The 17,649-nt window shown below is 45.2% G+C and overlaps 2 protein-coding genes across 7 annotated transcripts in view; both read left to right on the top strand.

The window, feature by feature from the left end:
- The first annotated feature begins 363 nt into the window (after positions 1-363).
- Positions 364-8,539, top strand: LOC106553454 (trophoblast glycoprotein). Of its 2 annotated transcripts, XM_087727387.1 has the most exons (3): positions 364-483; positions 4,250-4,547; positions 7,027-8,539. In XM_087727387.1, exons 2-3 carry the CDS (start codon positions 4,282-4,284, stop codon positions 7,862-7,864), a joined length of 1,104 nt encoding a protein of 367 aa, XP_087583513.1. In that variant the 5' UTR covers positions 364-483; positions 4,250-4,281; the 3' UTR covers positions 7,865-8,539. The 2 variants fall into 2 exon arrangements, with proteins under 2 accessions (XP_087583513.1, XP_087583512.1); XM_087727386.1 differs by lacking the exon at positions 364-483 and having other exon boundaries at positions 3,860-4,547.
- Positions 8,540-14,212: 5,673 nt separating this feature from the next.
- Positions 14,213-17,649, top strand: part of SYTL1 (synaptotagmin like 1) — a 59,263-nt gene continuing 55,826 nt past the window's right edge. For 3 of the 5 annotated variants that reach the window (XM_087727384.1, XM_087727385.1, XM_087727381.1), the window contains exon 1: positions 14,213-14,543. The gene's annotated coding sequence lies outside the window, so the exon portion shown is untranslated. Of the gene's footprint in view, positions 14,544-15,370; positions 15,694-17,030; positions 17,095-17,649 lie in introns of those variants that run through there. The other 2 variants (XM_087727382.1, XM_087727383.1) reach the window with 2 other exon arrangements.

Genomic DNA, 17,649 nt, shown 5'->3' with positions numbered 1-17,649 from the left:
CACAAACCGGGGCTGGGAAGGCTGGCGCCGCGGGGAGGGCAGAAAGCAAGGCAGCGCGTCGGCTGCTCCTCCGGGAGAAGTTTGCCTCAGTTTCGCGTTTCGCTTCTCTCCAACCCCCCCCGCCCTCGTTTTTTAAAAAAAGAAATGGCGCTTTGGGATTTGTGCGTTACGTCTAGCTGACTGGAGAAGCCGTTAGTGGGGCGCATGTGTTAAAGCAGAGGGGGGGGAGACGGGGTCGTTTTGGGGAGGGGGTTGTATTGAGGGCTGGGTTGGGGACGGCGGAGTGGGGTGGGGGTGGCAGACCTGTCTTCTGATTGGCTGCCTGGCCCCAAAGATTTGGTCGGGTGGGTAGGTGGGAGGCAGCGAAAAGGGCAGAGGGGCGAGCGGCAGCCAACTTCAGCCTGGAGGGATGGAGAAGCCCCTGATGTCCAGACAGACGTCCAGCTTTTAATCTGATTGACCAGCAACAATAGCTTTTCACCGGTGGGTGCTTGCTTATCTTTTATTATCTCGATTTAATAATGATGCCTATGCTTGTATCTTCTTCTGCCAACCTAGCAGTTCAAAAGCATGTAAAAATGCAAGTAGAAAAATAGGGACCACTTTTGGTGGGAAGGTAACAGCGTTCTGTGCACCTTCCGTCGTTTAGCCGTGCTGGCCACATGACCGTGGAGACGTCTTTGGACAGCACTGGCTCTTCGGCTTTGAAACAGAAAGGAGCACTGCTCCCTAGAGTCAGGAACGACTAGCACATATGTGCGAGGGGTACCTTCATGCTTGTATCTTACTGTCTTTTGAGCACTAAGGATAATAGGATGGAAATGTCGTAATTATTTTTCTCACAAAAGGTTCTCCAGGATCCATTCTGGCTGAGGAGTGGTCTGGACTGGATGAAGGGGTTTTAAAAATGAAATGTTGAGACTTCAGATATATGAGTGAACATTTTTATTGGTTTTTTTTTTTTAAAAAAAGACTTTTCCTGAGAAATAAGATCTGGCTTGTTCTCTCTTATGCTGGACTTTCTGCTTGCAAGGAGTTAAAATGTATATGGGAAATATTTCAGAAGCATCTTCCATTGTAGTCAAAATGGGATGGCTATTCTAGAAAGTTAGAACTGGATTGTTACATTCTCCCTTCATTCTGTAAGTAGGTGTGACCAGAAAATTGGGCTGAGGTATATTTATGACAACTGCCAAGGTAGTTGGATGGGGGGGGGGGGGGGATGAAAACAGACAAGAAAAATCAATTGGTCATCCTGGCAGGAGCTGATGTCCAGCACAGTGGGAGGACCCCAGGATGAGGAATATCAAACTTGCCCATTATCTTGATAGTGGAGTAGTCAACAAAAGTGTGTATAGTTAAGGCTATGGTTTTCCCAGTTGCAATGTATGGCTGTGAAAGCTGGACCATAAGAAAGGCTGAGTGCCAAAGAATGGAAACCTTTGAACTATGGTGGCTGGAGAAGACTCCTGTGAGTCCCTTGGACTGCAAGGCGATCAAAGTGGTCAGTCCTAGAGGAGATCAACCCTGACTGCTCTTTAGAAGGCCAGATCCTGAAGAGGAAACTCAAATACTTTGACCACCTAATGAGAAGGAAGGACTCCCTGGAGAAGAGCCTAATGCTGGGAACGATTGAGGGCAAAAGAAGGGGATGATAGAGAATGAGGTGGCTGGATGGAGTTAATGAAGCAGTCAGCGTGAGCTTAAATGGACTCCAGAAGATGCTAGAGGACAGGAAGGCCTGGAGGAACGTTGTCCATGGGGTCGCGATGGGTCAGACATGACTTCACAACTAACAACAACAAAAGAGTAGTTTTGCTTTATGACAGATATTTGAACAAGCCAAGATCTCAATGGCTAAATAGAATTACAGTTCAAATCTTATCTTTTATCTATATTTACCAGGTATTGTAAGGTAAGCCTTCTTACCAAATTCATTTAATCTGGACTCTTCCTGTTAGCTTCCATCCCAGAATAAAGGCGGAATGAGACAATCCAGTTCTAACTTTCTAGAATGGACATCCTATACAACGGAATATTCCCCATGTGCATAAGGGAGAAGAAATCAGAACTTTTTTTAAGGAAAAGGAAATGATGTGAGGTTTTTTTTGTGTTTTTTTTAAAGCACCTACAAAAAGTAATGTCTCCCACTCCACTCACTCATCTCGAGAGTCTCAACATTTCACTAACTGGGCAGTCCAAAATGTTAACAGTGAAATTCCACACGGCTGGAAAGTTGGCATGCTCTATCTTCACCCATACTAGGCTCTTCAGACACCTTATACAATAGGGGAATGGCTTAATTCTCATGTGCTACCTGATTCATTGAACCAGAAATGTTGGGTGTTAGAATTGTGTGCAAAACCTGAGAGCCTAAGGATGGCCAGATTGCAAAAGATAAATTTATTCCATCTTCCAGACTGATGTAAATGCATAACTGTACAGCTTGATCTTGATCAACCTTACAGCTTGGGAAGGTTTAGTAAGAGGTTTTGTACTGTTTGTGTGAATACACAGTATATGATCTCTGAAGCATTTTGAATGCTAAGTCCCAAAAGCGGAGTCTGAAGTCATATGAAGTATCGCAAACTAGTAGAAGCCAAATCAAGTTTTGGCTGGGGTTCCATTCTGTGGAAGAGAAAGAGGAAGGGTAGACAGAATTTCATAGATTTCATGATTTAAGAGGACTTCAAATCATTGCATTGAATTCTGTTTAGGGCAGAAACTCACATTGTAACACTCCTAAAGAGAGTTGTCCAGTTAATCTTAACACCTCCAGAGAAGAATTCACCTCCTCCCCAAGCCATTTCCCAATGATTCCACTCTAAAAACTAGTTCGTGCCGCTGCAAAATTCTTTTTAAATATTCCACTGAAATTTGCTATCCTGTAACGTAAAAGATATTGATCTCACATCCTGCACTTGGGCCACAGAAAAATATAGGTAGTCCTCAACTTAAAACCACAGTTGAGCCCAGAATTTATGTTGCTAAGTGAGAAAGTTGTTAAGTGAGTTTTGCCCCATTTTGCAACTTTTCTTCTTGCAGTTGTTAAGTGAATCATTGCGATTGTTGACTTAGTAACCCAGTCCTTAAGTGAATCTGGCTTACCCTTTGGCTTTTCTTGTCAGAAGGTCGCAAAAGGAGGATCATATGACCCGGGACACTGCAACTATCATAAATATGAAACAGTTGTCAAGTTTCCGAATGCAAATCATGTGATCATGGGGATGATGTAGAATAGAATAGAATAGAATAAAATTCTTTCTTGGCCAAGTGTGATTGGCACACAAGGAATTTGTCTTTGGTGCAGATGCTCTCAGTGTACCAGAAAGACAAGATACATTGGTCAAGAATGATAAGGTAAAACACTTAATGATAGTCAGAGTACAAATAAGCAATCGGAAAACAATCAATATCAATATAAATTGTAAGGATACAAGCAACAACGTTACAGTCCTGCAGTCATAAGTGGGAGGAGATGGGTGATAGGAACGATGAGAAGACTAATAATAATATTAATGCAGCCTTAGTTAATAGTTTTATAGTGGTGAGGGAATTATTTGTTTAGCAGAGTGATGGCATTCGGGAAAACACTGTTCTTGTGTCTAGTTGTCTTGGTGTGCAATGCTCTATAGCGTCATTTTGAGGGTAGGAGCTGAAGCAATTGATGTCCAGGATAATATGAAAAATGGTCATAAATCACTTTTTTCAGCACTGTTGTAACTTTGAATGGTCAAAATGCTCCAGTACCAGTGCTGGAAGCCTATCTGGATATTTATACTTTGGGTCAGTTCTCTGTTAATGATGCTGACTGGGAATCCTGGGAATTGTAGACCAACATCTTAGAGTTGTAGGTCAAACTGTCTTACATGGAGAAGGAGGAGAAGGGAAGAGAAGAGGGGAAAGAGAGGCGAAGAAGAAAGAAAGAAGGAGACGAGGAAAGAAGAATGCAGAGAAGGGAGGTTGAGAAGATAGAAGGAGCAAGGTTGTTGCAAAATAAGAGGCACGAGGTGGCAAGAAAGTGACCCAAACGGAATTACATATATGTGTAAAAATAACTATAGAGGCCAATGATAAATAGACAAATGTTAAAAAGCAACCATAAGAATGTATACTTGTGAATGAACTTGAAAGGGAAAAATAAAAAACTTAAAAAAACCCAAACAAACTGTCTTACATGGAGATTCTTCCTCTGGCTTGTAATAGATTCTGTTTATGGATTCTGATCATCTTTTTCTTCCTTTGTCAGCCAGGAATTGCGACAATTGGCATTTATTGGAAATGACCCCTGGGGGCCTCTACGGTGGTTGGACCCTCCTTTTCTTGCTTCTGGCACCCCTTTCCTGCCATCCGTGCCCGGTTCCTTGCGAATGTTCTGAGCCAGCTCGTACGGTGAAGTGTGTCCAGAAGGAACTGACCTCCATCCCCGCTGGTATTCCTGGGTACACCCGCAACCTCTTTATCACTGGCAACCAGATTGCCTATGTTGGCAGCCAGGATCTCCAAGGACTCCACAATCTGGTCACGCTCTCCTTGGCTAATAACAGGTAAAGCTTCCTGATGGGTGAGGAACTAAGATGAAATGGTGTTCTGACCTGGGCTTCCCCAACAGCACGAAGCCGAGTCCTCGTCCCGATAAACCCCTTTTATTTAATTTACAGTGAATTCCTCTCCAGCAAAGTCTTTCCTCTCCCACAGTCTTTCAAGATAGCTCACAACCTTTATCAGGCTTGGAGAGTGGCCAGGCTGATATCTCTCAGACGTCGCAATACTTGGCAAGAATGCAGGAATGAACTGATTGTCTCCTGCAAACACCCCTCCCCTTTCATTCTTCTTGTATTCCCTATGGGAGGAGCCATTCACTGTCCACCTGTGGCTTTACTCCCAAGTCGACCCTTGTTCCTTAGCTGTTCTCTTCATCTGGCAACTCTGTGCATGCAGAGGCTCCAGCTGTTCGTCTGCCTCATTGATATCTGACTCCGAAGGCAGCTGGTAACTGCCAGATGGCCCTGGCCCCATCTCTGCCTCCAATGCAGAGCCCTCATCAGAGCCTTCGCCAGACTCCAGAACTGGCCCATGTTCCTCCCCAACCTCCTCACTGTCCGAATCTGCTGCCAGCTCTGCTGGCCACTGGCGGGCCACAACAAATGGAGTAGGATAGGAGACAGGGCTGCCCTTGTTATTATTGGCTTAAGAAGGCTACAGTGTGGAGCATATTAGGTTAAGGACCTCAAGCATTGGAGGAAAAGTACAGGTAGTCCTTGATTTACAATCATAATTGGGACTGGAACGAAATAGATCAACTAGCTGCAGCCAACTCAACATGGCCAACTTGCCATGGCCAACTCACTACAGGATATAACACCATGGAACAATTCAACAATTCATTTTAATTTAAAATAATTTTAAAAGTATTTTAATGTTTGTTATTCACATTTCATTTTATCCCTCCTTTGGTATCTTTTCTTTAATAATTATATTCCACCATTGTCAATGTCACCATGCTAAAATAAATGGGATTTACTCCTTTCGTTATGTGAGCTGTTCAAAATACTCCTGGCTTGAAGATGCTTATGAGCCCAAGGAGGAAGGAAAGAAATCTAAGCAACCTGCACTTTCCCCCCAGTAAAATCCTACAAATTAAAACTGCTTGCACTACATCTTTGTTATCAGATGTCAATCAACATTTTTCTCTTTATTAGCCACTGCCTGGTCCTTTGAGTTAGATATGCCAGAGATCTGCTTTTGAGTTCTATGCAATGTTCCTTCATCTTCCTGTTGACTGGCTTTAGAAGGGGGTCTAGCAATAGAAAGATTAAAGAAATTACAGGAATTGCCACAGACCTTTGCCTCCTCTGTGCCTCGTGTTTTTGGCTACATTCGGTGTATAAGACACACCCAAATTTCCCCCCTTTTTTAGGGAGGGAGAGTGCATCTTACACTCCGAAAAACGCGGTATATTTCAGATGAGGTTACTCTTTTTATTAAATAAGTTTTTATTTTTACTCTCTTACATATAGTTACAAGTATACATTTACATAGTTATTGTTCTTGTTTATCTTTATCACTTTTGCATATTTATTTTTCCATATAAAAGGTTAAAATACACATTCTGGGTTGCTTTGCTTACCATCCCTATTTTGTATTGTCACCACCCTATTTTTTCTTTTCTTTTCGCTCTCTCTCTCTTCACTACTTCCTTCCTTCCTCCTCATCTTACCCTTTCCTTCTTCCCTTGCCTCTCCCCTACTCCTCTCTTCCTCCTCCTGCCCTCTCTCCAGTGGTGGGAGTCAAATAATTTAACAACTGGTTCTCTGTTCTAATGATCAGGTGGATAGGCGGAGCTTAGTGGTCATGTGACCATGTGGGCGTGGCCAACTCAACATTACTCAGGTTGATGGGCACTTTGCCTTAGCTGTTACAAGCCGAGGTGGCGCAGTGGTTAAATGCAGCACTGCAGGCTACTTCAGCTGACTGCAGTTCTGCAGTTCGGCTGTTCAAATCTCACCGGCTCAGGGTTGACTCAGCCTTCCATCCTTCCGAGGTGGGTAAAATGAGGACCCAGATTGTTGTTGGGGGCAATACGCTGACTCTGTAAACCGCTTAGAGAGGGCTGAAAGCCCTATGAAGCGGTATATAAGTCTAACTGCTATTGCTATTGCTATTGTTACAATGTAATAAGGGTTAACCGGAGAGGGAGAGGCAGTTTCTGTAGGCAAGGCAATAAAGATTAGGCTAGAAACAACACCAGAATGTTTCCTTCCTGCCTTCCTTACAGGATTAGCCCTGTAAAGCGGAAAAAAAACAAAAAAAGATTTCTTCCAACAACCAGTTGTCTGAACCTCTTAGAAAGTTAAGAACCGGTTCTCCCGAATAGGTGGGAACTGGCTGAATCCCACCACTGCCTATCTCCTTCTCTTTCTGTCCCTTCCCTCCTTCCTCTCCTTTCCTCTTTCTTCCTTCTCTCCCATTTCCAGATGAGGTTATTCTTGAATGATGCCAGTGTTGTTCCTTTTCGCCTTCCAGGATTAATGCGGTGGAGTCCCACGCCTTCTCTAACCTCCAGAACCTGCGCTACTTAGACCTGAGTTATAATCACTTAGTCACCATCCACCCTGATGCTTTCAGTGCTAGGAACAATTCAATCCAGGAGCTGAATCTCAGTCACTCCCTGTACAACTTCTCTGCCATCCGCCCGGTGGCAACTGCCCTTGTCCAAGGGGGCTTCCAGAATCTCTCCAAGCTTGAACTCACCAGCAACAAGATCATCTACTTGCCCCTTGGGATGTTGTCCAGCCTCCCTAAACTTGAGTACTTAGACTTGAGGAACAATTCCTTGATAGATATCAAGAACTCTACCTTTTCTGGACTTCACCTTAAGTACCTTGATTTGACCTCAAATGCCTTCAAAACTTTGAGGGGTGAAGCTTTGTTTGCCCTGGGGAGACAGTCCCACCTTAGCCTCTTTCTGAAAGACAACCCTTTTGTATGCAATTGTGACATTGAAGAACTGGTCAACTGGCTGAACCAAAGCCGACAAGTAGTAGATGTGGAAAAACTAGCCTGCATTTTCCCCCAGGCTCTGAAGAACACCTCCTTGGTGGAACTAGTGGGTGCAGATCTGGAGTGCCACTACATTCAACATAGTGAAAATGTTCTTCAGTCCTCATACGCCGCATTGGGTATAGTTCTGGGGATAATTGGCATCATCTTCCTCTTTGTGCTTTACCTGAATCGTGAGGGCATCAAGACCTGGATGAATGGTCTACGGGATGCTTGCCAGAACCTGATGGAGGAGTACCGCTATCGTTACGAAATGGATTCAGATCGCCGCATCACACAAATCTCAGCAGTGGACATATGACCTCTGATCATTTTCAGTATTTTCTTTGCAACGGCATCTTTTTTTTTCCAAACAAAGCCTGTGGCTTGGAAATGCCTTTTCCATCAAAAACTAAATTTTAAAAAATTTATAGATTAAAATCTGGGTGGAGTCAAGGAACTTCCTTTCCTAGTCACAAGGAATTTCTCTAGGTGGTTTGACTAACAAGGGACAAATGACATTCTTTTGGTGCCAGTCTTGTAAAGGTGAGGGGTAGGCAAGTCAAAATCCTGATGTCTTCAAATATTTAGATTCCTAGAAGAATAGGTATCCTGGATTCTTACAATCAATCTTAACTAAGAGAATTTTATCTTGTTGTATACCAACAAGACCATTTTTCTAGCTTGCTTGTTGGGGAAACCAATTCCTTAGTTACAGTGGGACTTTGGTTTGTCACATGTTCTGCATTCTAGACCAGGTTGTCAGCCCTGGACCATTTCAAGATGTGTGGACAGCAGCTGCCAGAGAATTGCAGATCCTACATCTTAGTGGCCCAGGTTGAGAAATCCTGCTCTTAGCAGATGGAACATTATGTGAAGGAAGAACAATAGTGTGCCAATAATTCAGATCTTCTTATAGAAGAGATGGAACAGCAGTGGGTTAAGAAAAAGCAAGCATAATCTCAACTCCCCCATCTCCAATTCCTGGGAGAACTGCCAAGAACTGCCAAGACTTTTCTTTACTGATATGTTATCAGAAATCTGGACAGCTCACCCAAGACCGTCTTCCTTGCAGGCAAAAAGAGACAAGAGCAAAGTTTATCTTTCAGAAATGGTAGATCTCTGATTAGGGATCAACAGCAGGAGAGATGGTTGAAACCAAGTCCTACCCGTGAGCACCCCAAAGGAATCTGACTTGTCATTATAGGAATCATAAGGTGGCGCAGTGGTTAGAGTGCAGTACTGCAGGCTACTTCTGCTGCCTGCCGGCTGCCTGCAATTTGGCAGTTCAAATTTCACCAGGCTCAAGGTGGATAAAATGAGGATCCAGATTGTTGGGGGCAAGAGGCTGACTCTGTAAACTTGCTTAGAGAGGGCTGTAAAAGCACTGTGAAGTGGTATATAAGTCTAAGTGCTATTGCTTGACTTTCTACATATCAATGTGTTCAGCAGGGCCTGTGTGAAACTCACCAGCTTGATTCACGAGCATATACTAAGATGAGATCCGGTTTACTACTCTTCTATGGCTTACAGTCTATGTGAACCAGCCAATGTGATTTTACAACTATGGACTGTGATTTTATATGAATATATTGTGTGAGCACACCCAATTGCGTATGTGTCTTAATCAGGGGTGGGTTTCTCGCCCCGTTCCAACCGGTTCGGTTGGAATGGGGCCAGCGGCGTCCACGTGCACGGCGCACGCATGCGTACTAGCGTCTGTGCGATGCTCCAGCTGCTCCTGGAGGATCGCGCAGGCACTGTATGCGTCCTGCGCATGCGTGGAAGCGCAGAACTCGTCAAAACCGGGTAAGGAGCGCGGGCAGGTGCGCCCTTCGCCGTTCCCGGAAGTTACTTACTTCCGGGTTCGCCGACCAACCGGTTCGCAGGGACCGCCGCGAACCGGTTGAAACCCACCCCTGGTCTTAATAAACCAGAGTTAAATAAACTACAGGCGAGCACTCACTGCCTTAATTCAAAAGTGTAAGTGACTTGGCATGTGCGACAGTAGAAGGAATGTGTATGAAGTTACAAATCTGTTGGGCTTAAATCATTCCATGAATTCCACTGAATTAAACCAACAGGATACAGACTTAGCATTAAAAGGAGGATCCTATGTACATGTACTTTGATGAATGTAGCAAGAGCCTTGAAGCTGGCTCAGCAGGGAATTCTGGGAGTTGAAGTCCACATCTTAAAGTTGCTGAGGTTGAGAAATATTAGCTATTGTTTTGTGAAGTATGCAAAGGGCAAGAATGTTTAATAAAGTTGAGTCTAGGCTGATAAACTAAGTAGCCACAATTTGGGGGCCCAGTTGCAGAATTCAGATGCAAGTATAGACCGGACTCCAGGGGTGGGTTCCTGCCAGTTCTAACCTCTTCTATAGAAGAGGTTCCACAAATCTACTGTGCCATTTAGAACCGGTTCTCGCTCTCTCCCCCTCGCCCGTCCGCACCATACTTGCCCCGCCCTCCGCTCACTGATTGGCTGACTCACCAATCGCCCCGCTCGCCTCTAAGAGTCCTATCTAAACCTTAAAGTCTTAAAGCTGTCAAGTTTGAACACCCCTGGGGTTTTTATTTTCTAAAGGGTTAGGGGTGCCAGGGTCTTGTAACTTGACAGCTTTAAAACTTGCGTACTTCAAATGCCAGAGTTTCTGAGCCAACATTTTGGTTCCTAAGCAAGAGCGTTGTTAAGTGAGTTTCACATTTTATAAGTTGGCCACAACCACCCAGTCACATGGCTGGCAAGCCACTCCCACCCCGTCACATGGCCGGCAAGCCACTTCCACAAAGCTGGCCACACCTACAGAAGAGGTTCTAAATTTTTTTGAAACCCATCACTGCCGGACTTTCAAGCTGGCATTTGATGCCATAACTTAGGCATGCAGCTGGTGAATTAATAGAAATTAAAAATTTTCAATCATGCTGTGTTCAATCCTGGGGAAATATAACATGTAGGCAGCCATCAGTTCTGGACTTCAGCACATGATATGTTTAAAAAAAAAACTTCCAAGGCTGTCAAGCATCTGATACAACATTGTTTTATTGTATTGAAAAAAAATGTCATAGTAAAAACAATTTTTAACCCAGTGATTCTACACGTTTTTGCTTTCTGTTTTATCTGAACTCATTTTTCTACTCAGCTTGGGTGATGGGGTCCCTGATTGTATAGCCTTCTGCTTGAAGGGGTTATATCTCTGGGGAACTGTCTAATCCAGTGTTTTTTAACTTCAGCAACTGGAAGATTTGTGGATTTCAACCCCCTTAATTACCCAGGCAGCACAGGGAATTGAAGTCCACACATCTTCAAATTGCTGAAGTTGAGAAACACTGGTCTAACCAAAATCCAACACAAAGAGAAAAGACCCAATCAACCAATGGAACAGAAGTTGCCTTCAGATGTTGTGGGAGCTTCATCACTGGAAGCTTTCAAGAAGAGACTGGACTGTCATCTGTCAGAAATGGTGTAGGGTCTCCTGGTTGAATGAGGTGGGGGGGGTTGGACTAGATGACCTAGAACAGTGGTTCCCAAACTTGGCAACTTTAAGACTTGTGGACTTCAACTCCCAGAATTCTCCAGCCAGGAGCTGGCTGGAGAATTCTGGGAGTTGAAGTCCACAAGTCTTAAAGTTGCCAAGTTTGGGAACCACTGACCTAGAAGGTCCCTTCCAACTCTGTTAATCTGTGAAGTCTGTTTGACCCATAAGAAGGAATAACGGCTTGCTCCTTGAAACAGATCTTAGATTTTTGTGGTAAAGCCATGTCATCACTTCCACATAATTTTATATATGGTACACTTGGCTGTTTTCCCTAATTCTCTTTTGTTAAATGAAAAAACACAATAGATCATACAGGAAATGCCAGTTTCCCAACCACAGCGTCCTATTCTTACTTCCTACCACCTACTACAGGGTGGTTCTGAAGACACTATTCCCAGCTAAACTGCCCTGCTTTTCCAGAATAGAGGAAAGCAGGGGGAAGATCTGAAACTTAAAAATAAAACAGTGTTTCCTTTCATCCTCAGGAAGAATGTATGCTGTCCCCAAAGACCCCATGAAGAAATATGAGCATCCCAGCATCTTTAGTCTGTTCTCTGAGACCTCTGAAGTCTCCCTTGGACACAAGTCAGTCACTTTGGGCACCCAATCACAACATCTGCATTTGTTGTGTCCTACTCATTGTGACCCCATGGACAATGTTCCTCCAGGCCTTCCTGTCCTCTACCATCCTCTGGAGTCCATTTAAGCTCACACCAACTGTTTCGGTGACTCCATCCAGCCACCTCATTCTCTGTCATCCCTTTCTTCTTTTGTCCTCCATCTTTCCCAGCATGAGGCTCTTCTCCAGGGAGTCCTTCCTTCTCATTAGGTGGCCAAACTATTTGAACCTTGAGAATATTTCAGCTCATTCAATTATTTTGGAGCTGTTTACCTCATTTAAATCTTGTTTCTAGGTCTTTTCTACAAATGCAAAGATTGAGGTTCTCTTTATCTTCAACCAAGAGTTGGATCAAATTCAGCTGTCATTTCTTTGGGAAGAATAGTTTCTTTTTTAAAAAAAGGTTCTCATCTTGGTTGAGCAAAACCTCAAAAGCAAAGTTGTTGTTGTTGGTTGCGAAGTCATGTCCAACCCATCGCGACCCCATGGACAACGTTCCTCCAGGCCTTCCTGTCATCTATCATCCTCTGGAGTCAGGGGTGGGTTTCAACCGGTTCGCGGCGGTCCCTGCAAACCGGTTGGTCGGCGAACCCGGAAGTAACTTCTGGGAACGGCGACTGGCCCACCCGCGCGCCCGCGCTCCTTACCCAGTTTTGACGAGTTCTGCGCTTCCACGCATGCACAGGACGCATACAGCGCCTGCGCGATCCTCCAGGAGCAGCTGGAGCATCGCACAGACGCTAGTACGCATGCGTGCGCCGTGTGCGTGCACGAGGACACCACCGGCCCCGTTCCAACCGAACCGGTTGGAACGGGGCGAGAAACCCACCCCTGTCTGGAGTCCATTTAAGCTCACGCCGACTGCTTCAGTGACTTCATCCAGCCACCTCCTTCTCTGTCGTCCCCTTCTTGTTTTGCCCTCCATCGTCCCCAGCATTGGGCTCTTCTCCAGGGAGTCCTTCCTTCTCGTTAGGTGGCCAAAGTATTTGAGTTTCCTCTTCAGGATCTGGCCTTCTAAAGAGCAGTCAGGGTTGATCTCCTCTAGGACTGACCACTTTGATCACCTTGCAGTCCAAGGGACTCGCAGGAGTCTTCTCCAGCACCAGAGTTCAAAGGCCTCCATTCTTTGGTGCTTAGCCTTTCTTATGGTCCAACTTTCACAGTCATATATTGCAACTGGGAAAACCAGAGCTTTGACTATGCACACTTTTGTTCGCAGGGGGATGTCTCTGTTTTTTAGTGTGCATTACCCTGATAATTTAATATTCTCCAGCTGTGGTTTAGGGATGGGGAACCTTGTGCAAATTCCAGTCAGCGTGCTATTTGAGGAAGGGGGTGGGGGTGGGGAAACGCCACCCCATTACTTTAACCTTAAACTGCCTACTATTGACCTCATCACACTCCTAAGAGGTCTGTAAGGGGCATGCATAAGCGCACCATCCTGTCTGCCATCCCTGTCCTACTGTCCCCACTTATTCGTCCCCATTTCATTCATATTCATGTTTATTCTTATACCTATTGTAGGAAGTTAAAGCCCACCCCCTCTCCTAGAAAATTAAATATTCTGGGAAATATTAAAAGGTCAGAATATTTCCTCTAAAAGGGAGGCAGAAACTCGGCTCCCTCTCTCCTACACTTTCTCAATGAGCCATTAAGGCTTGGATGAGTCTATTCTACATAACAAAGGTAGGATCTCACCACATGGAACCTGGGAGGATTCCTTCAGCCAGAAGGACAAACAGGCTTAGGTCTCAGCACAGCTTACAGCAGTAATGGCTAACCTTTTTGGTGCTGGGTGCCCAAAGTGCGTGCGCAAAACCCCAAAATGCAATGCAAGCACCCCCGCCGTGCATATGCTTTGCCCCCACAATTTTTGGCTCGCAGGTTGGTGCAGGTGGCCTTCCAGGCTCAAAACAGGGTGCGGGGGTGGTGGTGCGCGAACTCACGCGAACCTCCAAAACGCAATGCAAGCACCCCCGCATATGTGCATGCGCCCCAGACCCCATGCATGCATGGCAGAGACCCAAAGAACAGCAGGCCAGCAGGAGGTACACACACATGCATGGTGGAGCTGGGCTGGGGTGACGGCTGGGGTGCCTGCAGAGAGGGCCCTCTGTGCCACCTGTGCCATAGGTTTGCCATCACAGGCCTACAGAGTTGTCCCTGCAACTCTGGGAGTCTCACCACCAATGAGACTGCACAGGATCGGGAAGCTCTGGAGTGGGGCCCTGCAGAGGGCATAAAACCAGGGCACTCTCGGCATCTCTGCCCTTTTTCTTCTTCACCCAACATCTGGAAGCATGTGGTCCCCCTTTTCTGTTCAGGAGCTCAAGCCATGTGATCCTGTCCATCATTAAAACCATCTTTCCAAGCAGCCTCCATGATTCCACTGTCTTTTCCCCCCACTGAAACCCAGAAGGACATTTCTCCCAACACTGTCATCTTGCAAACGATGGACAAATCAAATCAGTAAATAAAATAAATGAATATATAACACCCTCCTCACCCGCTTCCCCCGAGACGAGCGCCTTCCACTCAGCTCCAGTTCCGTCCAGCCAGCCGCTTGGACTCCAGGCCTGGTTTCCCTGCGGCTGCGCTGGGCGGTCTTTCCCTCCTCCTGCGGTTGATTCAACTGGGTCTCCTTTTCTGCCTCGCAGGCGCCTAGTTGTGAAAAGGCTGCCCGGGCGGACCGAGGGCGCTCGCTTCTAAGAACGGGCTTCCTCTCCGAGTTCTCCGAGGAAAGAGCTCAGTCGCCTCGCCTCGCCTCGGCTGCTCCCGCCTCGCTTGCCTGCGGCTGCCGAGTCCTGCAGCAAGGGAAGGGACCCTCCCCCACCTGGCCAGGTAACGCGGGCGCGCTCCCTGCACTTTCCCCCCAACTTTGAGTTGGCTGAAAAGTTGGCGGCTTGGCGCCAAAAGGCTTGGAAACATATGGCCGGGTTAGGGTTGGCGAGCCGAGAAGGAAGCCGTTGAAGAGAGAAGCAAAGAGAGTGGCGGGTGCCTTGGTTCCTCCTGGCTGGCCGGATCCTTGTTCCATGATCCGCACACCTGGCTGGCTACTGGCCAGGGCAAAAAAGGGGAGCCTTAGGTATGTGCACGTCTGCGCGCGGCCGCGCGCCCTTGTTTGGGGAGCGGTACCTGCGGGGCGTGTTCAGACAACAAGCTAAGCCTAGGTTGGGTTTCTTGAACTTGGCTGGACTTGTGCAATACGTCGGAGCCACGGAGTCACAAGGCTTAGCTGGGAAAACCCAGCCTGAAGGGCTGCTGGCTGCTTTTCCGGAACTGCCAAGACTTTGCCCCTGATATCTTCTGCTGGGGTCTCCCTCTGAATAGAGAGAGGGCTCTCCAACCTTGGCCACTTTAACCCTGGTGGACTTCAACTCCCAGAATTCCCCAGCTTTGCTGGCTGGGGAATTCTGGGAGTTGAAGTCCGCCAGGGTTTAACCGAGGGGTCGTTTTGGAGCTCAACTCAGATAACTTTGCCCTTTCAGACTCAGAGATAGTCGATTCCTTCACTCTTGGCATTCTGAACTTGGTTTCTCTTGGTTAGTTTTGGGGTGGAGAGTGATAGGTGCTGGGAATTCAATTTGATTAGTTGAAGGTTCAGTAGGTAGCTGATGATGGCAACTCGATTTGTTTGTTTGTTTGTTTGTTTGACCAAGCATATATATAAGATAATAGATAAAAGTATAAACATAGTTTTGATCCAATTGCCAAAGCAAGCAGGATATTTTCCAGCTATTCCGCTATGAGAAAAAAACAGAACGTTGAAGTTTATAGCTTGACGTGTATTTAATGTGGGTTATAAAATGAGGAAAAAGTCCCCAAATTCTTAAGAGTGATGCAAAACATGTCAAGCTCAGATTGTTTTACATACATCTACCAAACTCTTTTCTGCAAAACCCAACAAAAAACTCCAGCTCCACTTTTGTGACATTTTATTTATTTCATTTTTATTTCATTTTGTTTGTCAAACATGAAAACGATAACAGGGGTAAGTATAAACATAAATATGAACACAGTAAGTGGGTATGAATAAATGGGGACAGTAGGACAGGGACGGTAGGCACGCTGGTGCGCTTATGTATGCCCCTTACAGACCTCTTGGAAATGGGGTGAGGTCAACAGTAGACAGTCTAAGGTTAAAGTTTTGGGGGTTTGGGGAAGAAACCACAGTGTCCGGTAGAGCATTCCAGGCACTGACCACTCTGTTGCTGGTTGTATTTTCTACAATCAAGTTTGAAATGGTTTACCTTGAGTTTGTATCTGTTGTTTGCTCATGTATTGTTGTGGTTGAAGCTGAAGTCGTCATTGATAGGTAGGACATTGTAGCAGATCATTTTATGTACTACAGGTTAACACACCTGTCCTGGAGTGGGTCTCACAGAGGCATCCCACATACAACTGCACTTGCTGTTTAGGGTTGCAGTGTGTGTTCTTAAAGATAGTTAGCCAGCTCTAACCCTTCATCCTTTTCTTCCGCTGTACCTGAGTGGCCTACTAAATGTGCCCTGGCCACAGGTTATGCTAGGCTCCCGATGTTGCTACCCTTAAAAAAATCCAAAGAGAAGTCATTGTTTGTAATGTGATGAAGAAGAAGAAGATAGGAAACGGCTTCTTTACCTTTCCATTTTCTTTTTTTAATTTTTCTGTTGCTGGCACTTTTTCCACTTTTCTGTTATGTTTTTCCCCTTGTTTATCTTTTATGGTGTAAAAACCTTTCCATAAAACGCCCCCCAAGGGAAAAGAAGCAAAGAGGTGCAATAAGGGAGGCTGAAATCCCTTTTCTTGCTGGGTTCCTCCTTGCTTACCAAGTGATGTTCTTAACAGGCAGACATCAAACAGGGAGAGCCGGCTACCTATTGCAGCAAAACTTTGCAGGACGCTGCCTGTTTTGGAGTAAAGGTAGAACGACAGCACTTCTGTCTTTAACATAAGCACTTCCTCCTGTTTCTGTTTCTTTCCTGTTTTCTTTCTGGAGAAATTTGACTTGTGTGTTGTAAATCCAAAACAGATCTGCTTTTCAAAGAGAAAATAGTTTATTTTTATTTTTACAAAATACCTCTTTGCTAGTCTAAACAAACATATTAAAGGCACAACAACCCTTTTTGCAACAACAGGACTTTGAGCTAAACAATGTGAGGCTTTGCAATTAATGTTATTACTACAACTTCCTTTTTATTTGCTCAAGATGCGGTAAGCCCCAGAGAGGGAGGAGAAACAAACTACCTGCACATGTTGCTTAAAGGGAACTTTTACTTACACTCAGAGTTTGCATTTTGCTTAAAACATTTGTGCCGTTTCTTACTTTCCCAAGACTCTTCTGGCAGGCTCAGGAAAAAAAAAAGATAAAGGTATTCTTGCATGGTGAGCTACAAGCCATTTAAAAAGGAAGGTAAGATGTAGAACCAGTTTGGTATATAGTGGTTAAGTTGCTGGCCTAGATAGCAGGAGACTGAAATTCTACTTCTGTTTTAGGTACGAAAGCTGGCTGGGTCATTTTGGACCAATCGCCAGGAGACTGTAATTTCTAATCCTGGTTTAGGCTGAAAGCCGGCTGGGTGACTTTGAGCCAGTGACTCTTAGCCCAACCCACCTCATAGGGTGGTGGTTGTGGGAAAAATAAGAGGAGGAAGAAATATGTAGTATGTTTGCTGGTTTGAGTAACCTACAAAGTAATAAAGGTGGGATAAACATCTAATAAATATATGCATAGATACCTATCCAAGCAGGCTACATAGTAATTTTAAACATGGTCATCAACATAGCTGTGTTTCCCCGAAAATAAGACAAGGTCTTATTTTCTTTTGTCCCCCAAAATAAGCACTTGGCCTTATTTTTGGGGAGGTCTTATTATTATTGAGGTGCAGGAGGAAGGAAGCGTGGTCACCTCATGGCTGCTGCTGTGTTGCAATATTTTCAGGGAGGGCTTATTTTAGTGCATGCGCTC

The sequence above is a fragment of the Thamnophis sirtalis genome, unplaced genomic scaffold (genome assembly GCF_051295495.1).
Source record: "Thamnophis sirtalis isolate CommonGarterSnake01/CBP01778 unplaced genomic scaffold, rThaSir2_p1.2 scaffold_13, whole genome shotgun sequence".
In the NCBI taxonomy this organism is placed as follows: Eukaryota; Metazoa; Chordata; class Lepidosauria; order Squamata; family Natricidae; genus Thamnophis; species Thamnophis sirtalis.
This window is presented reverse-complemented; position numbering and strand designations above follow the sequence as displayed.

Bases quoted from the DNA above. Each gene is read 5' to 3' on its own strand.
- LOC106553454 (XM_087727386.1), top strand. From the start codon at position 4,216: ATGGATTCTGATCATCTTTTTCTTCCTTTGTCAGCCAGGAATTGCGAC. The intron at 4,548-7,026 runs GTAAAGCTTCCT...TTCGCCTTCCAG, and splicing joins CTCTCCTTGGCTAATAACAG to GATTAATGCGGTGGAGTCCC.